Source organism: Rhinatrema bivittatum, chromosome 8 (assembly GCF_901001135.1).
Source record: "Rhinatrema bivittatum chromosome 8, aRhiBiv1.1, whole genome shotgun sequence".
Taxonomy (NCBI): domain Eukaryota; kingdom Metazoa; phylum Chordata; class Amphibia; order Gymnophiona; family Rhinatrematidae; genus Rhinatrema; species Rhinatrema bivittatum.
In genome coordinates, this window is record NC_042622.1 from 246,351,792 (window position 1) to 246,370,952 (window position 19,161).

Consider the following 19,161-nt stretch of genomic DNA (forward strand, 5'->3'; position numbering starts at 1 on the left):
CCTAAGAAACTGGGTATGGCTGTTACCAAATGCTCTTTGTCCAACTGGCTAGTGCACTGTATCACATATTGTTGTACATTGGCTAGCCTTCAGATCACAGACTCTGTAAAGGCTCATTGAGTAAGAGCCATAACTGCCTCAGTGGTTCATTTGACTCCAATGAAGACATCTGCAAAGCTACACCTTGGTTGTCTGTTCACACCTTCAAGTCCCACTACTGCCTAGACAATCATTCAAGAAGTGACAGCAACCTTGGACAAGCAGTTTTGCATAGCCTGTTCACCCAGGGAGGATCCAGGTTGCTAATTTTAGTAATTGCTCCACTACGCATTCCTCAGCTTAGGACGCTCATGTGCCATGGGTAATTTAGCCATGCTTGTTGATGGAGAAAGCAAATTTGAATTAGCCATGCTCAATACCCGCCCACCTCTCTAAAGAGTTGACTACCTAGCTAAAGCTAAGCTCTACAATGGACTGAGGGCTTCATGAGGCAGCACACATGGGAACTCCCATGAATGGTTAGTAGTAAAACTTTACTGATCTAGAGAAATGGGTCTGTATGATGCCATTGGATGACTTCACCCATGTGTCATAGCTAATTCATCCTGCTGTCTATTGTGAACCCATTTATGGTAAGCAAACTTGATTTTTCCTCATAAATCTGTAGATGACAATTTACTTCTCATCTTCTTTTAGACTCCTTTTCAATCAACTGGATTGGACACGAGTAGAACGAATCGCCATCATGGGCTGGTAGACAGAGTGTATCGTGACCGAAACCGCCTTGGGTCCCCACATAGGCGTCCATTGTCTGTAGATAAACATGGACGTCAGATATCCTTTTATTCACTCTAGGTTTATAAAGTACGAAAGCTATTATTATCTCGTACTTCAAAATTGTTCCAGTTTTAAATTTAGAAAATCTTGTGTAGTGTCTTTGTTTGAAAGTTGACATAAGATTGGTCAAATAACTATTTTTTTGGGGGGGGGGGGGGGGGGGTTAGGTTTTCTAATATTCACCGTGGTTGTGCTGGCCTGATAGCTCGGATGCACATGCTTTGCACTGCTGTGTAAAAGATCCAAGTTCATTTCCCAGGCCCAGCTTTGCTCATGGACCAGTCGGAGCTGATGGTGATGTAGTGCTGCTGATGTAGTATTCAGAGATTCTTGGGGAGGGGAGATGGTCTCTACCATTGCAGAGCAATGATAGCTGCAGATGGAATTGGACAAGGACTTTCACTGCAATGCCTGGACGTAGATGGGGGGGTTATGAACTGGGGCCGACTCCCCACAGGTAGTTGTGAATGAAATCTCATAATGCTGTAGTACCAACAGAGGCCAATTCTGACTGAGCTGTTAGAAGAAATAGGAAGGCACTGCTGGACATCCCTAAAGCATTCACATTGGGTAATATCAAAAAATGAATGACAGTGGTGGGATATGAGTCTGTGTTGTGTTCACTAGGCTATATTGCCAAACCCCTTTCTGGTGACTAGCAAAGGAGTTCCGCATGCATCCTGTTTATAAAGTGAATCCATACTTTCATTACATAGTAAAGGAAGCATGTAATATCCTGGCATTCTCTCCAACCTCTGTACTTTGCCATATTGCCCTAACTCCAGCATCCTGACACTTGTCCTAGGCGTGCATCACTCTAGTATACGATTATAAATTTGAGTCTAAATTCACCTGTGCTATCAAGAGCTATCAAAGGAGAATGGTTTTTGTACTGTTAGAACAGTGTATACCTGAAAAGGAGGGTTACAAACTGGAAATAAAAATAAATAAAATATGACAGTAATGGCATAACCTGTAGATATAATCATGTGTGGCGTTTGGCTTGATTTAGACTCTCTTTAATTTGTTTCTTTTTTTTTTTCTTCAAAAAATATCCTTCCGTATCCTAAATTAGAAATTGAGTGATGTGGTAAGAGATTTTTGCTAGACCTACTATATAAATGACAAAATTATATTGTTTTTCCTTAAATCGTATATCACGTAGACAGTTGCCCGTACGGCACTGTGTATCTGTCACCTCCACCGGATACCAGCTGGAGAAGGTTAGTGATTGCTAACTGGCAGCAGCAGTTCTGGGTACAGATTCATAGCATCAGCAAAGCAAATGGGACTTCATCTGGGACACTTGTGTTTAATTTTGGCAATCTTGGGGAAAAAATCAGGATGTACAGCAGTCCTATTAATGAAATGTTATTGAAAGCTGAACTTTAATTTGTTAAAATTGACTGTTAATCTGGTGTCACTTCACATGATTTGTTAATTCTTTTTAATATTAATGAACAGTTCTATATACATTTGCATGCAACATAGCTCATGAACATATATATTAAAATAGCACAAACATTAATGTGTTGGCATTTAACATGCTTTAGTAAATGGACACTTTAAGTGTTGCATGCATTGTCTTAAGTTCAGATTTTTTAACAAAACATGTGGGTTCAGTAATAGATGACATTTGATTCCCATTTATTTGTTACTTTCATTGCTGATGCCGCCCATTCTCTTTTCTTTATAGCTTTATAAGTCATTCACACACTTTGATAGTGTGAAACATTGATAAGACAGGCTAAGAAAGAATTTGAAATAAAGTTGGCCGTAGAGATAAAAACTCATAAAAATTTTTATTTAAATGTATATGCGAAGCAGGAAACCTGAGAAGGGAGTCAGTTGGATCGTTAGATGACCAAGGGGTTAAAGGGACTCTTAGGGAAGATAAGGCCATTGCAGAAAAACTAAATGAATTCTTTGCTTATGTGTTTACTAATGAGGATGTTGGGGAGATAACAGTTCCAGAGATGGATTTCAAGAGTGATGAATCGGATGTACTGAACCCAGGTCATTGTGAACCTGGAAGATGTAGTAGGCTAGACTGTCAAACTAAAGAGTAGCAAATTACCTGGACCAGATGGTATGCATGCTAGGGATCTGAAGGAACTAAAAAATGAAATTTCAGATCTATTAATTAAAATTTGTAACCTATCATTAAAATCAACCATTGTACCTGAAGACTGCAGAGTGGCCAATGAAACCCCAATATTTAAAAAGGGCTCCAGGGGTAATCGGGCAAACTATAGACTGGTGAGCCTGACTTCAGTGCCGAGAGAAATAGTGGAAACTATTCTAAAGATCAAAATCACAGAGCGTATGGAAAGACATGGTTTAATGAAAAACAGCATAGATTTACCCAAGTCTTCCCTCACAAATCTGCTTCATTTTTTTGAAGGGGTTAATAAGCATGGATAAAGCTGAACCGGTAGATGTAGTGTATTTGGATTTTCAGAAGGCATTTGACAAAGTCCCTCATGAGAGGCTTCTAAGAAAACTAAAAAGTCATGGGATAGGAGGTGATATCCTTTCATGGATTACAAACTGGTTAAAAGACAAGAAACAGAGTAGGATTAAATGGCCAATTTTCAAAGAGGAAAAAGGTAAACAGTGGCGTGCATCAGGGATCTGTACTTGGACCAGTGCTTTTCAATATATTTATAAATAATCTGGAAAGGAATATGAGTGAGGTAATCAAATTTGCAGAAGAAACAAAATTATTCAGAGTAGTTAAATCACAAGAGGATTGTGATAAATTGCAGGAGGACTTTGTGAGATTGGAAGATTGGTCATCTAAATGGCAGATGAAATTTAATGTGGACAAGTGCAAGGTAATGCATATAGGGGTAGATTTTCAAAGGGTTACGCACATAACCCCGAAAACCTGCCCCTGCGTGCACCGAGCCTATTTTGCATAGGCTTGGCGGCGCGCACAAGCCCTGGAAAGAGCATATGTCCCAGGGCTTTGAAAAAGGGGCGGGAATGGGGCGGGGTGGTGGTCCAGGGGCGGGCCGGCGTGCGCAAGTTATGCCTGCCTCAGGCAGGCGTAAAGATAACAAAGGTGGGGGGCGGTTTAGATAGAGGAAGGGAGGGGAAGGTGGGGGGGAGCGAAAAGAACGTTGGAGGGAACGGGGAAAGCCATCAGGGCTCCCCTAGGGCTTGGCGCGCGCAAGGTGCACAAGTGTGCACCCCCTTGCGCACGCCTGCCCCAGATTTTATAACATGTGCGTGCCGGGTAGCGCACACAAATGTACCCCGCATGCGCTGTTTTAAAAATCTGCCTCATAGGGAAAAATAACGCATGCTGTAGTTACACGATGTTAGGTTCCTTATTAGGAGCTTCCACCCAGGAAAAAGATCTAGGTGTCATAGTGGATAATACATTGAAATCGTCTGTTCAGTGTGCTGCAACGATTAAAAAAGCAAACAGAATATTAGGAATTAGTAGGAAGGGAATGGTGAATAAAATGGAAAATGTATCGCTCCGTGGTGAGACTGCACCTTGAGTACTGTGTACAGTTCTGATTGCTGCATCTCAAGAAAGATATAGTTGTATTGGAGAGGGTGCAGAGAAGGGCAAACAAAATGATAAAAAGGATGGAATGACTCCGCTATGAGGAAAGGCTAGAGAGGTTAGGGCTGTTCAGTTTGGAGAAGAGATGGCTGAGGGGCGATATGATAGAGGTCTATAAAATCATGAGAGGTTTAGAATGGGTATATGTGAATTGGTTATTTACTCAATTGGATAATACAAGGACTAGGGGGCACTGCTTTTTCACTCAACACACAGTTAGGTTCTGGAATTCATTGCCAGAGGATGTGATTAGGGTAGTTAGTGTAATTAACTACACTAGGGTGATTAGGGTAGTTAGTGATTAGGGTAGTGATTAGGTATGTGATTAGGGTAGTGATTAGGTATGTGATTAGGGTAGTTAGTGTAAAATAGGGCTGTTACTACCCTATTCTTTTAGTTATCTGGAAACCGATGTGATATCTCGATCGAATGTCTGTATATAAAATAAATAAAATAAATAAAATAAATAAATAATTGGGTTTAAAAAAGGTTTGGATACGTTCTTGGAGGAGAAGTCAATTAACTGCTATTAATCAGGTTGACTTAGGGAATAGTCACTGCTTGTTGCCGGCATTAGTGAGATGGGATCTATTTAATGTTTGGGTACTTGCCAGGTATTTGTAACCTGGATTGGCCACTGTTGGAAACAGGATCCTGGGCTTGATGGACCTTTGGTCTGACCCAGTATGGCAATTTCTTATGTTCTTATAAACTCTGGTACTGCCAAATACACCACAATGCAGAAAGGCACCTCATATTAATCTATATAGCATAAAAACTGCATACCTTCATCAGTAATGACAGAGCATGAACAAAACTATGATGGCATGGTAGACCTTTGGAACCACAGTTTTAATAGCAGTAGACTTAATTAACAGTTAACGTTTATAAAAGAAAATGTGACCATGGTAGAAAAGAGTTACAGAAAAGCGAGGGTCCATCATTTGTGTTTTCTGATTGTTCATGGATTTTATAATTGCCTATTAATAACCAGGTGTGTCTGGAATTAAACATGCTTACTGCCAGTTTCTGCCCTTGACACTTTGAATAGGCATTAAGCAATGACTGTCAACATGCTAATGGGAAAAACTGTTATTGATTTGGATGAATTAAGTGCCTGCTTACGCTCTGTTTGATTAAATAAAATTGATTCTTATTGAAACATCAAAGATGAAAAGCTCATTCAGACGGGAAGATGAAACTGAACCATGAGATGACAGCTAGATCCAGATTATTAGTGGACCCTACACCATGACTCCAATTTCTCTTCAGCTGAAGAACCAGTACTTCTTCAGCCAGTGGAAGAGGAGACACCATCCCAGGATAAGGAAGAACCGAAACATGCAAACCCCAAAGCTGTGAGCTGAACAACCACTATACTTAGGAGGCAGAGGGTAGTAGTGGTTAGTGACTTGCTTCTTAGGGGCATGAAGGCATCCATCTGTTGATCAGACATTGTTCTGGGAAGCATGCTGTCTGCTAAAATCCAAGAAGTTATGGAGAGATTGCTGAAAATACTCAAGCCTAATGACTACTGTCCAACACTGCTCATCCAAGTTGGTACAAATGTTTTATTGTAACTGGCCAGAACAGAAGAGTTGGTAATTGGGCAGAATATAAATTAATGTAAACAAAATAATATTGCTAGGTACTACACAGTTGTTATCAAAAGTGACTTCATGGCTCTAGAAGACACAGTAAAGTAGATAAGTGTACTCCTCCATCTTCCCAATCAAGGATAAAGACCCAGGCAGAGAGATGAAGAAACGGTTGTATAGATGGTATCGACGAGAGTATTTTGGTTTCCTGGACAATGGGATGATGATTCAAGGATTGCCGAGCAGAGATGAGGTCCACCTGTTGAAGAAGGGGCACATTGTCTTCCAACACAGACTGCAAACTTACTAAGGAGGGCTTTAAACTAGGATTGGCAGGGAATATGTGAACAAAACCCTAAGGTAAGTAAAACAAATACTTTTCTCCCAGGACAGCAGGATGTTAGTCCTCACACATGACTGACATCATCAGATGGAGGCCAGCAGAGAAAACATTTGTCAAAGTTTCTAGAAACATTGACTGGCACTCTGAGCATGCCCAGCATGCCACTATCCATGCGTCCATGCGGGGTCCACCTTCAGTCTCTTTTCTGTGCAGCTTTTGCCTTGTGATTGTGGATTTCTGCTCTCTTCAGAGTTTTTTTCCCCCCCGGTTGTTTTTTGACTTGTTTGCACTGGGTCCCCCTTCTACCCCGTTGGTGCTTCTATAGGGCAGCGTGGTTCGTTTTTTCATTCTTTGTGGTGGATTCCCGACAGTGTTGCTCTTCGGTGGCTGCCGGTCATTGATTGCTTGCCGGCTCTTTTTTCATGGCATCGGGGTTTCGCCGATGCTCCCAGTGCCTGTGGACCATGTCCATTACAGATCCGCACGAGTTCTGTATCCTCTGCCTGGGGGCGTTGCACGATGTCCAGGGATGTCATTTTTGCGATCAAATGACCTCCATGGGTCATCAGGCCCATTTAGACAAAATGGAGAAGTTTTTGGATCCAGAAAGTCTGATCCTTCGACTCCAGTGTCAAGTGCATCGATGCCTAAGGGCCGTGGGGAACTGAAGGATGTAGATCCATCATTGTCTGTTCCTCCGCCGGGGTCCTCTTTCTTGAGAGGGACTGGAGATACGCTGTTATCGGAGTTGTCTCGCTCCAGGACATCGGGATCATCTCCATCCTCAGCGCCAGGAAAAGACCGGGCCGAGAACCATGGGAAACCTCGGAAACTTCATCACCTGTCACCGTTGTCGCACGATACCGGACTTGGGTCGGCACTGGTAGCCACCGTGATGCCCCTGAAGCGACTCTGTAGCAAGGAGGCATTGACCTCTATCGAACCCGGGAACCCAGGCATTCCCCACCGAAATCTGTGCCAGGCATTGAGCTCCCTCAGGGCTCCAAGGAAGTTCCGGTGATGCCTCTGCCTCCTCCTCCTCCTCCTCCATCTGTCCTCTCTTTGGTGGTTTTCAAGAGGAGCTGGACTGCAGGATGCAATGGGAGGTGCTCTGATCCCTTCAGGGCATCGAACCATTGGCTCCACCGGTGCCTTCTCCAGTGTCGGAGCCCGCCCCTGCAATGCTGGCACCACTGCTGGAGCGCCGCAACGTCCTTCTGGCCGTCTTGCCCACACAACAGCTACCAGTCCTTGGAGGTCACTCGATACCCCAGCATCCACTGGGTCCCCCTTCCTCTGGAGTGATCCCCATTGTGGGTTCCTCCAAGGAAGACTATGTGTTGCAGCTGGGGGCACCATCAGGGGCCCTGGTACTGCACCCGGTTTTGCCTGGTCTGATTCCAGTTCCCTTGGGGACTCGATGCCATCAATGCCCACGGTGCCCTCGGTGCCTTTAGCGCTAAGACCAAGGGGTTTGGGCAGGGGTCCTCCACGAGGGTCCCCAGGGGACTTCAGTGAGGAGGAAATCCCAAATTATTCTTGGGGGGATGATACCTTGGAGTCATCTTCTGATGACTCAGGGGATCTTCCCTTGGACCCGTCCCCTCCGGGTGAGAGGCGCCAGTCCCCACCAGAGGATCTAATCCTTGTGGAAAATGGCGGAGGACATTCCTTTCCAGCTCCTAACGGAGGAGGATGCCCGTCTCACAATGTTGGAAATTCTCCAATTTGTTGATGCCCCAAAGGAAGTAGTGGCCGTTCCCACCCATGATATCTCTAAGGAGTTACTCCTTCAGATTTGGTAACATCCAACTTGCCGGAAAGCAGATGCGGTCTACCTAGTGCACAGGCCTTGGTTTTTGAGGCAGCAGCTCCTGCATCAGTCTGTGGTGGTGGAGTCTGTTCTCAAGAAGGCCAATCGTTCCTGTACCCACAGTTCTGCACCTCCGGGTCGGGAATATAGAGTATTGGATGCCTTAGGTAGGAAAGTGTACTATGAGTGCTATGCTGATTGCCCTGATTGCTTCCTACCAGCTGTACATGACCCAGTACACTCGGAACCTCTGGAAGCAGGTTCCAGGAGTTGTCAGAGCGCTTCCCCCAGCAACAGCAGGAAGCCTTAATGGCAGTTGCCCAGCAAGGCTTGGAGTGTGGCAAACATGAGATGCGTTCCACCTATGATGTGTTTGATACAGCAGCTAGGGTAGCAACAGCGGGCATCAGCGCCCATAGAATGGTGTGGCTCCGAGCATTGGATCTCCGGCCAGGGGTCAAAGAAAAGCTCGCAGACCTGTCCTGTACTGGCAAGAATCTGTTTAGAGACAAAGTAAGGTGTGCTATGGCTCAGTTGAAGGATCACCATGAGACCCTCCAGCATCTCTCAGCTAGTACATTGGACCCACTGTCCTCCGCCAGGAGATCCTCGTGTCAGAGCACCAGGAGGTATTTCTATGCCAAAGGAAATTTTACCCTCTGGCCTTGCATGTCCATTCGCCACTAGTGGGTTCTAGAGGCCACTGTAGCCAACAGTGGACCCCCACACCTCAACCGGCACTCCAGCAGAGCCCTGCTAAGGGGTTTTGACTGACTGTGAGAGAGCATAAGCCCTGTGTCCATCCTCTTGATGTTGGGGCGCCTGGTCGGAGGCCAGCTACAGTCTTTTTTTGGACCGCTGGCCACAGGTCACCTCAGACCAGTGGGTCCTAGCCACCATTCGTCAAGGGTATCAGTTGAACATCCTGGAAGTCCCCGCAGACTCTCCCCTCCCGTCCGTTGTGGAGCCAGTCCCCGCATCAGGAAATTCTCTGGACTGAGCTCTCCGCCCTCGTAATGGCCAGAGCAGTAGAACCCATACTTCTACATCAGTGAGGGCGGGTGTTGTACTCCCACTATTTCCTGATTCCAAAGAGAATGGGGGGCTCTGCCCCATCTTGGATCTGAGGGCCTTGAACAAATTTCTGCAAAGAGAAAAGTTCAAGATGGTCTCGCCGGGCACTCTGATTCCCCTCCTGCAAAGAGGGGACTGGCTTGCTGTCTCGACCTCAAAGATGCATGTTCCTCGTGAGCAACAGCCACTTCCAGTACAGGGTGTTGTTATTCGGCCTGGCTTTAACCCCACGTGTCTTCAAATGCCTGCACCTCCGCCAGCTAGGGATGCAGGTGTACCCCTACTTGAATGATTGGCTGGTCAAGAGCGCCACCCGGGAAGGGGCGTTTCGCTCCCTGCACTTGGTCATTCAGGTGCTGGAGTCCCTTGGGTTTGTCATCAACTGCCCAAAGTCCCATCTCACACCATCGCCTCGGTTGGACTTTATTGGTGCCTGGGCCTTTCTTCCTCACGATTGGGCACTTGCTCTAGCTTCTCTGGCGAGTCTAGTCCGCCGAAGACGACAGGTGTCATCCAGGCTTCTGCTTCACTTGCTGGGTCACGTGGTCGCATCTGTAAATGTTACTCTCTGGGCTCACTTGCATATGTGGAGGGCTCAGTAGACCCTACAGTTTCGGTAGCCAGCAAGCCACCCAGGACCTCAGTGTATGCATTTGCGTCGCGCCACCTCTCCAGACCTCCCTGTCATGGTGGGAGAGTCTGCCCAATGTGGAGCAGGGGTTCCCTTTCAGCCCCCTCCCCCCCCCTCCTGACCCAGGTTGTGCTTACCACAGATGCTTCCTCTTTGAGTTGCAGTGTGGCGCATGTGGACGGCCTCCACACGAAAGGTCTGTGATCTGCTCAGGAAGCTCAGTGCCAAATCAACTTCTTGGAGCTTTGAGCAATCGGGTATGCACTGTGGTTGTTCCGAGATCGCTTATCCAGCCAGGTGATCCTAGTTCAGACCGACAGCCAAGTGGCGATGTGGTACATCAACAAGCAGGGAGGTGCAGGATCGTTCCTCCTGTGTCAGGAGACTGTCCAAATTTGGTCCTGGGCTCAGTCCCAGTACATGCTGCTCCACGCGATCTACCTGACTGGGAAAGAGAATGTGGAGGCGGACCGGCTGAGTCTAGTGTTCCAACCTCAAGAGTGGTCCATGGATCAAACAGTGGCGGATTGCATCTTCTGCCTCTGAGGGATCCCAGACGTGGACCTCTTCACCTCCCCCTGCAACAACAAGGGGAACCACTTCTGCTCCCCGTACAGGAAGGGACAGAAAGCCAGCCTCAGACGTCTATGCACACCATTGTGGCAAGGGCCTTCTGAATGCATATCCTCCGCTTCCTTTGGTGATGAAGACCCTCCTAAAACTCAGTCAGGACAAGGGGGACCATGATTCTTATTACCCCTCGTTGGCCGAGACAGGTCTGGTTCCCACTCCTACGGGATCTCTCTGTCAGAGAACCGATCAGTCTGGGGACCTCCCCTGGCCTGATCTCGCAGGATCAGGGCAGACTGCGCCATCCCAGCCTTAGGGCATTGTCTCTGACGGCCTGGATGTTGAAAAGCTAGTTTTGCAGCCCCTTGACCTCTCTGAGGGTCCTGGTAGCTTCCAGGAAGCTTTCCACCAGGAACAAAAGAAATTGCCATGCTGGTTCAGACCAAGGGTCCATCAAGCCTAGCATCCCGTTTCCAACAGAGGCCAAACCAGGCCACAAGAACCTGGCAATTACCCAAACACTAAGAAGATCCCATGCCACTGATGCAATTAATAGCAGTGGCTATTCCCTAAGTAAATTTGATTAATAGCCGTTAATGGACTTCTCCTCCAAGAACTTATCCAAACTTTTTTTGAACCCAGCTACACTAACTGCAGTAACCACATCCTCTGGCAACAAATTCCAGAGCTTTATTGTGCGTTGAGTGAAAAAGAATTTTCTCCGATTAGTCTTAAATGTGCTACTTGCTAACTTCATGGAATGCCCCCTAGTCCTTCTATTATTTGAAAGTGTAAATAACTGATTCACATCTACTCGTTCAAGACCTCTCATGATCTTAAAGACCTCTATCATATCCCCCCTCAGCTTTCTCTTCTCCAAGCTGAACAGCCCTAACCTCTTCAGCCTTTCCTTATAGGGGAACTGTTCCATCCCCTTTATCATTTTGGTTGCCCTTTGTACCTTCTCCATAGCAACTATATCTTTTTTGAGATGCGGCAACCAGAATTGTATACAGTATTCCAGGTGCGATCTCACCATGGAGCGATAGAGGCATTATGACATTTTCCGTTTTATTAACCATTCCCTTCCTAATAATTCCTAACATTCTGTTTGCTTTTTTGACTGCTGCAGCACACTGAGCTGACGATTTTAAAGTATTATCCACTATGATGCCTAGATCTTTTTCCTGGGTGGTAGCTCCTAATATGGAACCTAACATCGTGTAACTACAGCAAGGGTTATTTTTCCCTATATGCAACACCTTGCACTTGTCCACATTAAGTTTCATCTGCCATTTGGATGCCCAATCTTCCAGTCTTGCAAGGTCTTCCTGTAATGTATCACAATCCACTTGTGATTTAACTACTCTGAATAATTTTGTATCATTATTATTATTATTATTATTATTTTTTATATACCGACATTCTTACATCAAATGCAAATCATACCGGTTTACATAAAACAGAAAAAGCAGGAAATATATTTCCATAGTCAAATACAATGAACATTTATAAAAAATTGTTAACAAGCCATAAGGTAAGAACTTGGAAAAAAGTTAATTAACAGAAAAAATAAATGAAAGAATTTTAAATGAATTTTAAATGAAGCTCATAGGGTTGCACGAAGGGGTGCACAATTTGATTACCTCACTCATCATATTCCTTTCCAGAAGTGGAATAGGTTTTCCATCTGGTGTGAGAGTCACAGCTTGGATCAGTTCTCTTGTCCCACTCTGAAGTTGCTTGACCAGTTGCTTCGCCTTTCAGACGCTGGTCTGAAGACCAATTTGGGCAGAGTACACCTGAGTGCCATTGAGGCCTACAACCAAGGTGTTGATGGCTCGCCAGTCTCTGTACAGCCCATAGTGGGCTGGTTATGTGGGGCCTGCTTCAGCTTGAAGCTTCCTCTGCAGCCTCCTGTTGTATTCTGAGACCTCAACATGGTGTTGGCTCAGCTCATGCAAGATCCTTTTGAGCCACTCTGCTCCTGTGATCTGAAGTACCTGACCTGGAAGGCCATCTTCTTGGTTGCAGTCACTTCTGCGCGCAGGGTAAGCAAGCTTCAGGCGTTGGTGATGTATCTGCCCTATACAAAGTTCTTTCACGATAGGATGGTCCTCCGTATTCACCCTACGTTCTTGCTGAAGGTGCTGAAGGTCAATAATTTTGCCCACCTTTTCCCCTAGGCCTCATTCACACCAGGGCGAATGGGCTCTACACAACTTGGATTGCAAGAGGGCCTTAGCTTTCTACCTCGAGTGGACAGCAGGCCACAGACAGTCCATGCAGCTCTTCATCTCCTTCAACAAGAATAGATTGGGAGTTGCAGTTAAAAGCAAATACTATCAAATTGGCTGGCGGATTGTATTTCCTTCTGCTATGCGCAGGCGAGCCTTCAGCTTGGAGGCCACGTCAAGGCTCACTCCATCAGAGCCATGGCGACTTCAGTGGCCCACTTGCGAGCAGTCCCAGTGGCCAAGATTTGCAAGGCTTCGACGTGGAGTTCTCGCTATACGTTCACTGCCCATTACTGTTTGGACAGAGATGGCTGACATGACAACAGCTTTGGCCAATCTGTTCTTCGGAATCTCTTTCAGTTGTGAAATCCATCTCTTGCTGCCTAGGGCCCTTTTTTCGGGTTCAGGCTGTCTCCCTCTGTTCTCCACAGCACCACATTTGTTGTGCCTTTTGGCACCTGGTTTGGTGCTTGTGGGTTTAGTAAAGTTCAGGAGCAGCCTGTAGCTACATATTCACCCATGCTTGTCCTAGGAGAAAGCAGAGTTGCTTACCTGTAACAGGTGTTCTCCTCGGCCAGCAGGATGGTAGTCCTCACGAAACCTGCCTGCCACCCCGCGGAATTGGGTTTCTCCTATGGTTTATTTTTTCGTAATTCTATGTTACGAGACTGAAGGGGGCCCCTGCGTGGATAGCGGAATGCTCCATCTGATGATGTCACCCATGTGTAAGGACTAACATCCTGCTGTCCTAGGAGGACACCTGTTTCAGGTAAACAACTCTGCTTTATAGAAATGGGGAAAAAAGGGCAATATATAGAAAGCCATGTACATTAATGCTCATAGTATGGGAAATAAAGTCCTGGATCTAGAGGCAGTCATGGAAGAAGCTGATTTTAGATGTGAAGTGGCTGTCATGGAGAATGTGGTACATGAAAAACCATGTCTGGAATATAGTTATACTGGGCTGCAATCTGCTCACGAAGAACTAGATAGAAAGGAAGGAAAGGGAGGTATGGTACTATATATAAAAAAAAATATTAAAATGGAATTCCAAGTCTTATGAGGTAAGGAGGGGAGGCACTATGGATTAATTTGGAAAGAGGGACTGTAACATTTATTTATATTTACATATATTTATATAGTCACACATTCTTGACATATGGGAAGCCAACAAGTATACCCCCCCACTCAAACAGGTCATTTAGTAAATCATTAAAAACCAGGATTACGGTGGGCTCTGGTAGAATTAGACCTGTAACAAGGAGACACACACAGTATCAAATGCAACAAGAACAAAAAGCCTTCCCTATATTAATAACTGAAGAAGTTCTAGAGAAAAACATTGAAGTGTTACCAGAAAAGGGAAAAACCAATGCATGCAGAATTTCAAGATCCATAACCAAAAGACAAAGCTAATTGAGATGGATAACTCTGGCATCAGTGGCACAACAGCAAAAGGAAAGAGTGAAGTGAATAACAAATCTCAACTAAAGTCACATAAGGAGTACAGGAAAAGCAATAACCTTAAAGAGAATACCTGGAAAGCTATGACCACAAATGCTCATAGTTTGGGAAATAAAATCCCAGATCTGCAGGCCCTAATGACGGAGGCAGAATTGGACATTGTTGCTATCACAGAGACATGGTTCACAGAATCTCATGATTGGGATACAGCAATACCAGGCTATAACTTGTTAAGGAAGGACAGAGTGGATAGAAAAGGGGGAGGTGTGGCTCTTTATGTCAGAAATAATATCCAAGCATCTGAGCTGCAAGGAAGTTGGGGCAAGGAAGAAGCACTATGGGTCGACCTAAAAAAAGATGATGGAGCATCCATTTATATTGGAGTGGTTTACAGGCCTCCAAACCAAAAGGAAGAGCTGGACAGAGATCTGGTTGAAGACATCCATAAGATAGGTAAGAAGGGGGAAGTGGTGATCGTTGGTGACTTTAATATGCCAGATGTAGACTGGAAAATCCCATCTGCAGAATCTAAAAATAGTAGAGCGATAGTGGATGCCATGCAAGTAACTTTGTTCAAACAAATGGTATTGGAACCCATGAGAGAAGGAACTAACTATACTCGACTTAGTGCTCACTAATGGAGATAATGTCTCTGATGTCAAGGTGGGCGCCCACCTCAGCACCAGTGATCATCAAACAGTATGGTTTAATATCACTAAAAGAATATGGAAAAGAAGCACAAAGACCAGAGTTTTACAGTTCAAAAACACGGACTTTGAGGAAATGGGGAAATACCTAGAGGAAGAAATAAATGGATGGGAGAATGAGAGACATGTGGATCAGCAGTGGAGCAATCACCAAGGCAACTGCTCTATATGTTAGAAATGTAAAGAAAAGCAAAAGAAAAATGAAACCTATCTGGTTCTCAAAGGAGGTGGCTGACAAAATTAAAGCTAAAAGAACAGCATTCAAGAAATATAAAAGATCCCAAAGGGAGGAGCACAAAGAAGAATATTTGATTCAACTGAGGGAGACGAAGAAATTAATCAAGTTGGCAAAAAGTCAAGCGGAAGAGAGGATTGCCAAGGAGATAAAAAATGGTGACAAAACATTTTTCAGATACATCAGCGAAAAGAGAAAAGTCCAAAGTGGTATAGTGAAATTGAAAGGTGGAAATGATCAATGTGTGGAGAGAGACGAAGAAATGGCAGAAATATTAAATGAATACTTCAGTTCGGTGTTCACTAAAGAGGACCCTGGTGAAGGACTGTCGCTGCTTAACAAGGAACTGGAGGGGAGTGGAGTAGATGTAACTCCATGAAATGGCAGAAATATTAAACGAATACTTCAGCTCTGTGTTCACTAAAGAAGACCCTGGAGAAGGACCATCTCTACACAACAAGAAACTGGAGGGAAGTGGAATAGATGAAAATCCTTTTACAGTAGAAAATGTATGGGAAGAGCTAAAGAATCTGAAAGTGGACAAAGCCATGGGGCCTGATGGGATTCATCCAAGGATACTGAGGGAGCTCAGAGATGTGCTGGCGGGTCCGCTGTGCGACCTGTTCAATAGATCCCTAGAAACAGGAGTGGTGCCGAGTGATTGGAGGAGAGCGGTGGTGGTCCCGCTTCACAAGAGTGGGAACAGAGAGGAGGCTGGTAACTACAGACCGGTTAGCCTCACTTCAGTGGTGGGAAAAGTAATGGAGTCATTGTTGAAAGAGAGAATAGTGAACTATCTACAGTCCGGAGAATTGATGGACCAGAGGCAGCATGGATTCACCAGAGGAAGGTCCTGTCAGACAAATCTGATTGACTTTTTTGACTGGGTAACCAAGGAATTGGATCAAGGAAGAGCGCTCGATGTCATCTACTTGGATTTCAGCAAAGCTTTTGATACGGTTCCGCACAGGAGACTGGTGAATAAAACGGGAAGCTTAGGAGTGAGTGCCGAGGTGGTGACCTGGATTGAAAACTGGTTGACGGACAGAAGACAATGTGTGATGGTAAATGTAACTTTCTCCGAAGAGAGAGCGGTTTTAAGTGGTGTACCGCAAGGATCGGTGTTGGGACCAGTCCTGTTCAATATCTTTGTGAGCGACATTGCGGACGGGATAGAAGGTAAGGTTTGTCTTTTTGCAGATGACACTAAGATCTGCAACAGAGTGGACACGCCGGAAGGAGTGGAGAGAATGAGACGGGATTTAAGGAAACTGGAAGACTGGTCAAAGATATGGCAGCTGAGATTCAATGCCAAGAAGTGCAGAGTCATGCATATGGGGAGTGGAAATCCGAATGAACTGTAGTCGATGGGGGGGGGGAGAAAGGCTGATGTGCACGGAGCAGGAGAGAGACCTTGGGGTGATAGTGTCTAATGATATGAAGTCTGCGAAACAATGCAACAAGGCGATAGCAAAAGCCAGAAGAATGCTGGGATGCATAGAGAGAGGAATATTGAGTAAGAAAAGGGAAGTGATTATCCCCTTGTACAGGTCCTTGGTGAGGCCTACCTGGAGTACTGTGTTCAGTTCTGGAGACCGTATCTACAAAGAGACAAGGACAAGATGGAGGCGGTACAGAGAAGAGCGACCAGGAAGGTGGAGGGTCTTCATCGGATGACATACGAGGAGAGATTGAAGAATCTAAATATGTACTCCCTGGAGGAAAGGAGGAGCAGGGGTGATATGATTCAGACTTTCAGATACTTGAAAAACTTTAATGATCCAAAGACAACGACAAACCTTTTCCGTCGAAAAAAAAATCAGCAGAACCAGAGGTCACGAGCTGAGGCTCCAAGGAGGAAGACTAAGAACCAATGTCAGGAAGTATTTCTTCATGGAAAGGGTGGTGGATGCCTGGAATGCCCTTCCGGAGGAAGTGGTGAAGTCTAAAACTGTGAACGACTTCAAAGGGGCGTGGGATAAACACTGTGGATCCATCAAGTCTAGAGGGCATGAATAAAGTGGAGGCAGCAAAACACTGCACGGAGCGGCAGTAGCCACAGAGGCATTCAAACACTGCACAGAGCGGCAGTAGCCACAGAGGCATTCACGGAGCGGGATGCCAGTGGCCAGTAGTTAGTGTTCCACCTTCACGGAGCGGAAGGATGGAGGGCTGCTATCTCCAAAAAAAAAAATAAAAAAACAAAACAAAAAATAAAAACAGGGGTGGGTAAGAGTATGGGGCAAGGGTGTGGCCTGCTTGTTACAGCGGTTGCTACCCCTAATTGAGCTGGATGTCACTTGGATGCAGATACGGTGCTGCTCTCTAAATTGGTGGTGGGGTGGAGGGGAATTAGGGCTGGAGGGTACTGGAAGCCAATAGTAACAGGTGGGAGAGAGAAAAAGGGAAAAAAAATGGATAAAGTGCGTAGCTTGCTGGGCAGACTAGATGGGCCGTTTGGTCTTCTTCTGCCGTCATTTCTATGTTTCTATATTGGTGTTCTACGGAAGAGGCTTTAGAACAAGAGGTCATGGGATGAGGGTGAAAGGGGGGGAGTAATCTTAGGAAATAGTTCTTTACAAAGAGAGTAGTGGATGCATGGAATGGCCGTCCATTGGAGATGGTGGAGACAAAAATGGTATCTGAATTCAAGAAAGCATTGGATAAATACAGGGGATCTCTGAGAGAGTGATTGGAATTTTAATACTAAATTAGTTGGGTAGATGGGCAGACTAGATAAGTCATAAGGTCTTTTTCTGCCATCATGTTTCTTAGGACAGTCATTGCTAGTTTCTGATGCAGACAATGCGGTGTATGAAAAAATGCAAAAATAGACTCATTTAAATACAGGGATGGAAATTTCTTCTTTGGAATAGATCTTGAGATTATTGTTATAACATGATAAGAGCAGTTTATAGCTGGTGTTCAGCATGTCAAATATTGGAGTTGTCAAGTGGCATGTTCTAACTCCATCCAGCACTGAAATGCAGTAAAGCGATCATGTTGTCATGCTCTGGACACAACATTCACAAATGTCACACCCTCATACATACTTCATGTACATCTATGATTTTTTGGTTATCCGCCAAGCTAATAGTTCATGTTTTATAGAGGTTTCTGGTACTGACAAACCACCTTGTGTCAAAGATACAGACATGGAATAAAGCTTTTCTTGAAGATTTAATTTAGATCAGTGTTTCCCCAACTAGTGTGGCTTCAGAGCTGATCAGGTATGCCATGGTTAAGTCATCATTGCTTGATGCTTAGATCCAGGCCAGCACCTGGGCTCTTAAACACCTTGCAACACCTTAGCACCTTGCAACTATAATGTGCCAGCATGGGCTCTTAAACATATAAGAGCTCCTTTCTGAACACATGTACAATCATTCATGCCTCCTCTTCCTAGCTATGGCATGTGCTCTAAAGTATGGTAATTAGTGGGCAGCATGCAGGGCATGGACAGCTGGGCCCCCACTGTGTGCAGCTCACACATTGCACCTCCTCTTCTTCCCCCTCTTTCGCTTCCTCCTTTGAGTCTTTTCAGCCTATGTCCTATCCTCAGGCTGAGTGAGATGGGGAGAGCGTGCACTGAGCATTGGAAACAGCAGCGGTGAGAAAGATACAGCAGCATATGCTACAGCCAAGAAAACTGAGCCAGCTGCCAGCACCACACCAACTTCTCCGTTATCCTGCACTTGTATATAGAAGGAGCTAATCCATTGTAACTAGTTCATGTACGCCTTGCCCTCTCTCTACCTTTGTTTTAAAATTTGGGGCTTTCAGTGCTTTCCTAATCCTCTGTGTTTGCAGTGCCTGCTCCATGGAGACTGGTGTGCCACGTAACATTTTTATTAAAGTAGGTGTGCCTTGGGTTTGAAAAGGTTGTGATTGTTACTGCCTGATGGTGATCTCCATCCCCTATGCTCACCTGCGTGGTTTGGACATTCCATACCTTCATCATACAAATGTTGAATGATCCCCTATGCATGTGCACAGAGAGCCACAACTAGCTTCCATGCAGTGAGCTGCTACAGAGCCAGCCAGCCTTCTCAATACTTCTGTTAATTTATGC

General features: G+C 45.2%; 1 protein-coding gene across 2 annotated transcripts in view; it reads left to right on the plus strand.

The window, feature by feature from the left end:
• The window catches only part of CRTC1 (CREB regulated transcription coactivator 1), a 439,562-nt gene that overhangs the window by 251,787 nt on the left and 168,614 nt on the right, over positions 1-19,161 (plus strand). For both annotated transcript variants that reach the window (XM_029614475.1, XM_029614476.1), the window contains exons 3-4: positions 697-834; positions 1,999-2,060. In XM_029614475.1, the coding sequence (XP_029470335.1) occupies positions 697-834; positions 1,999-2,060 (200 nt within the window). The remainder of the gene's footprint in view (positions 1-696; positions 835-1,998; positions 2,061-19,161) is intronic.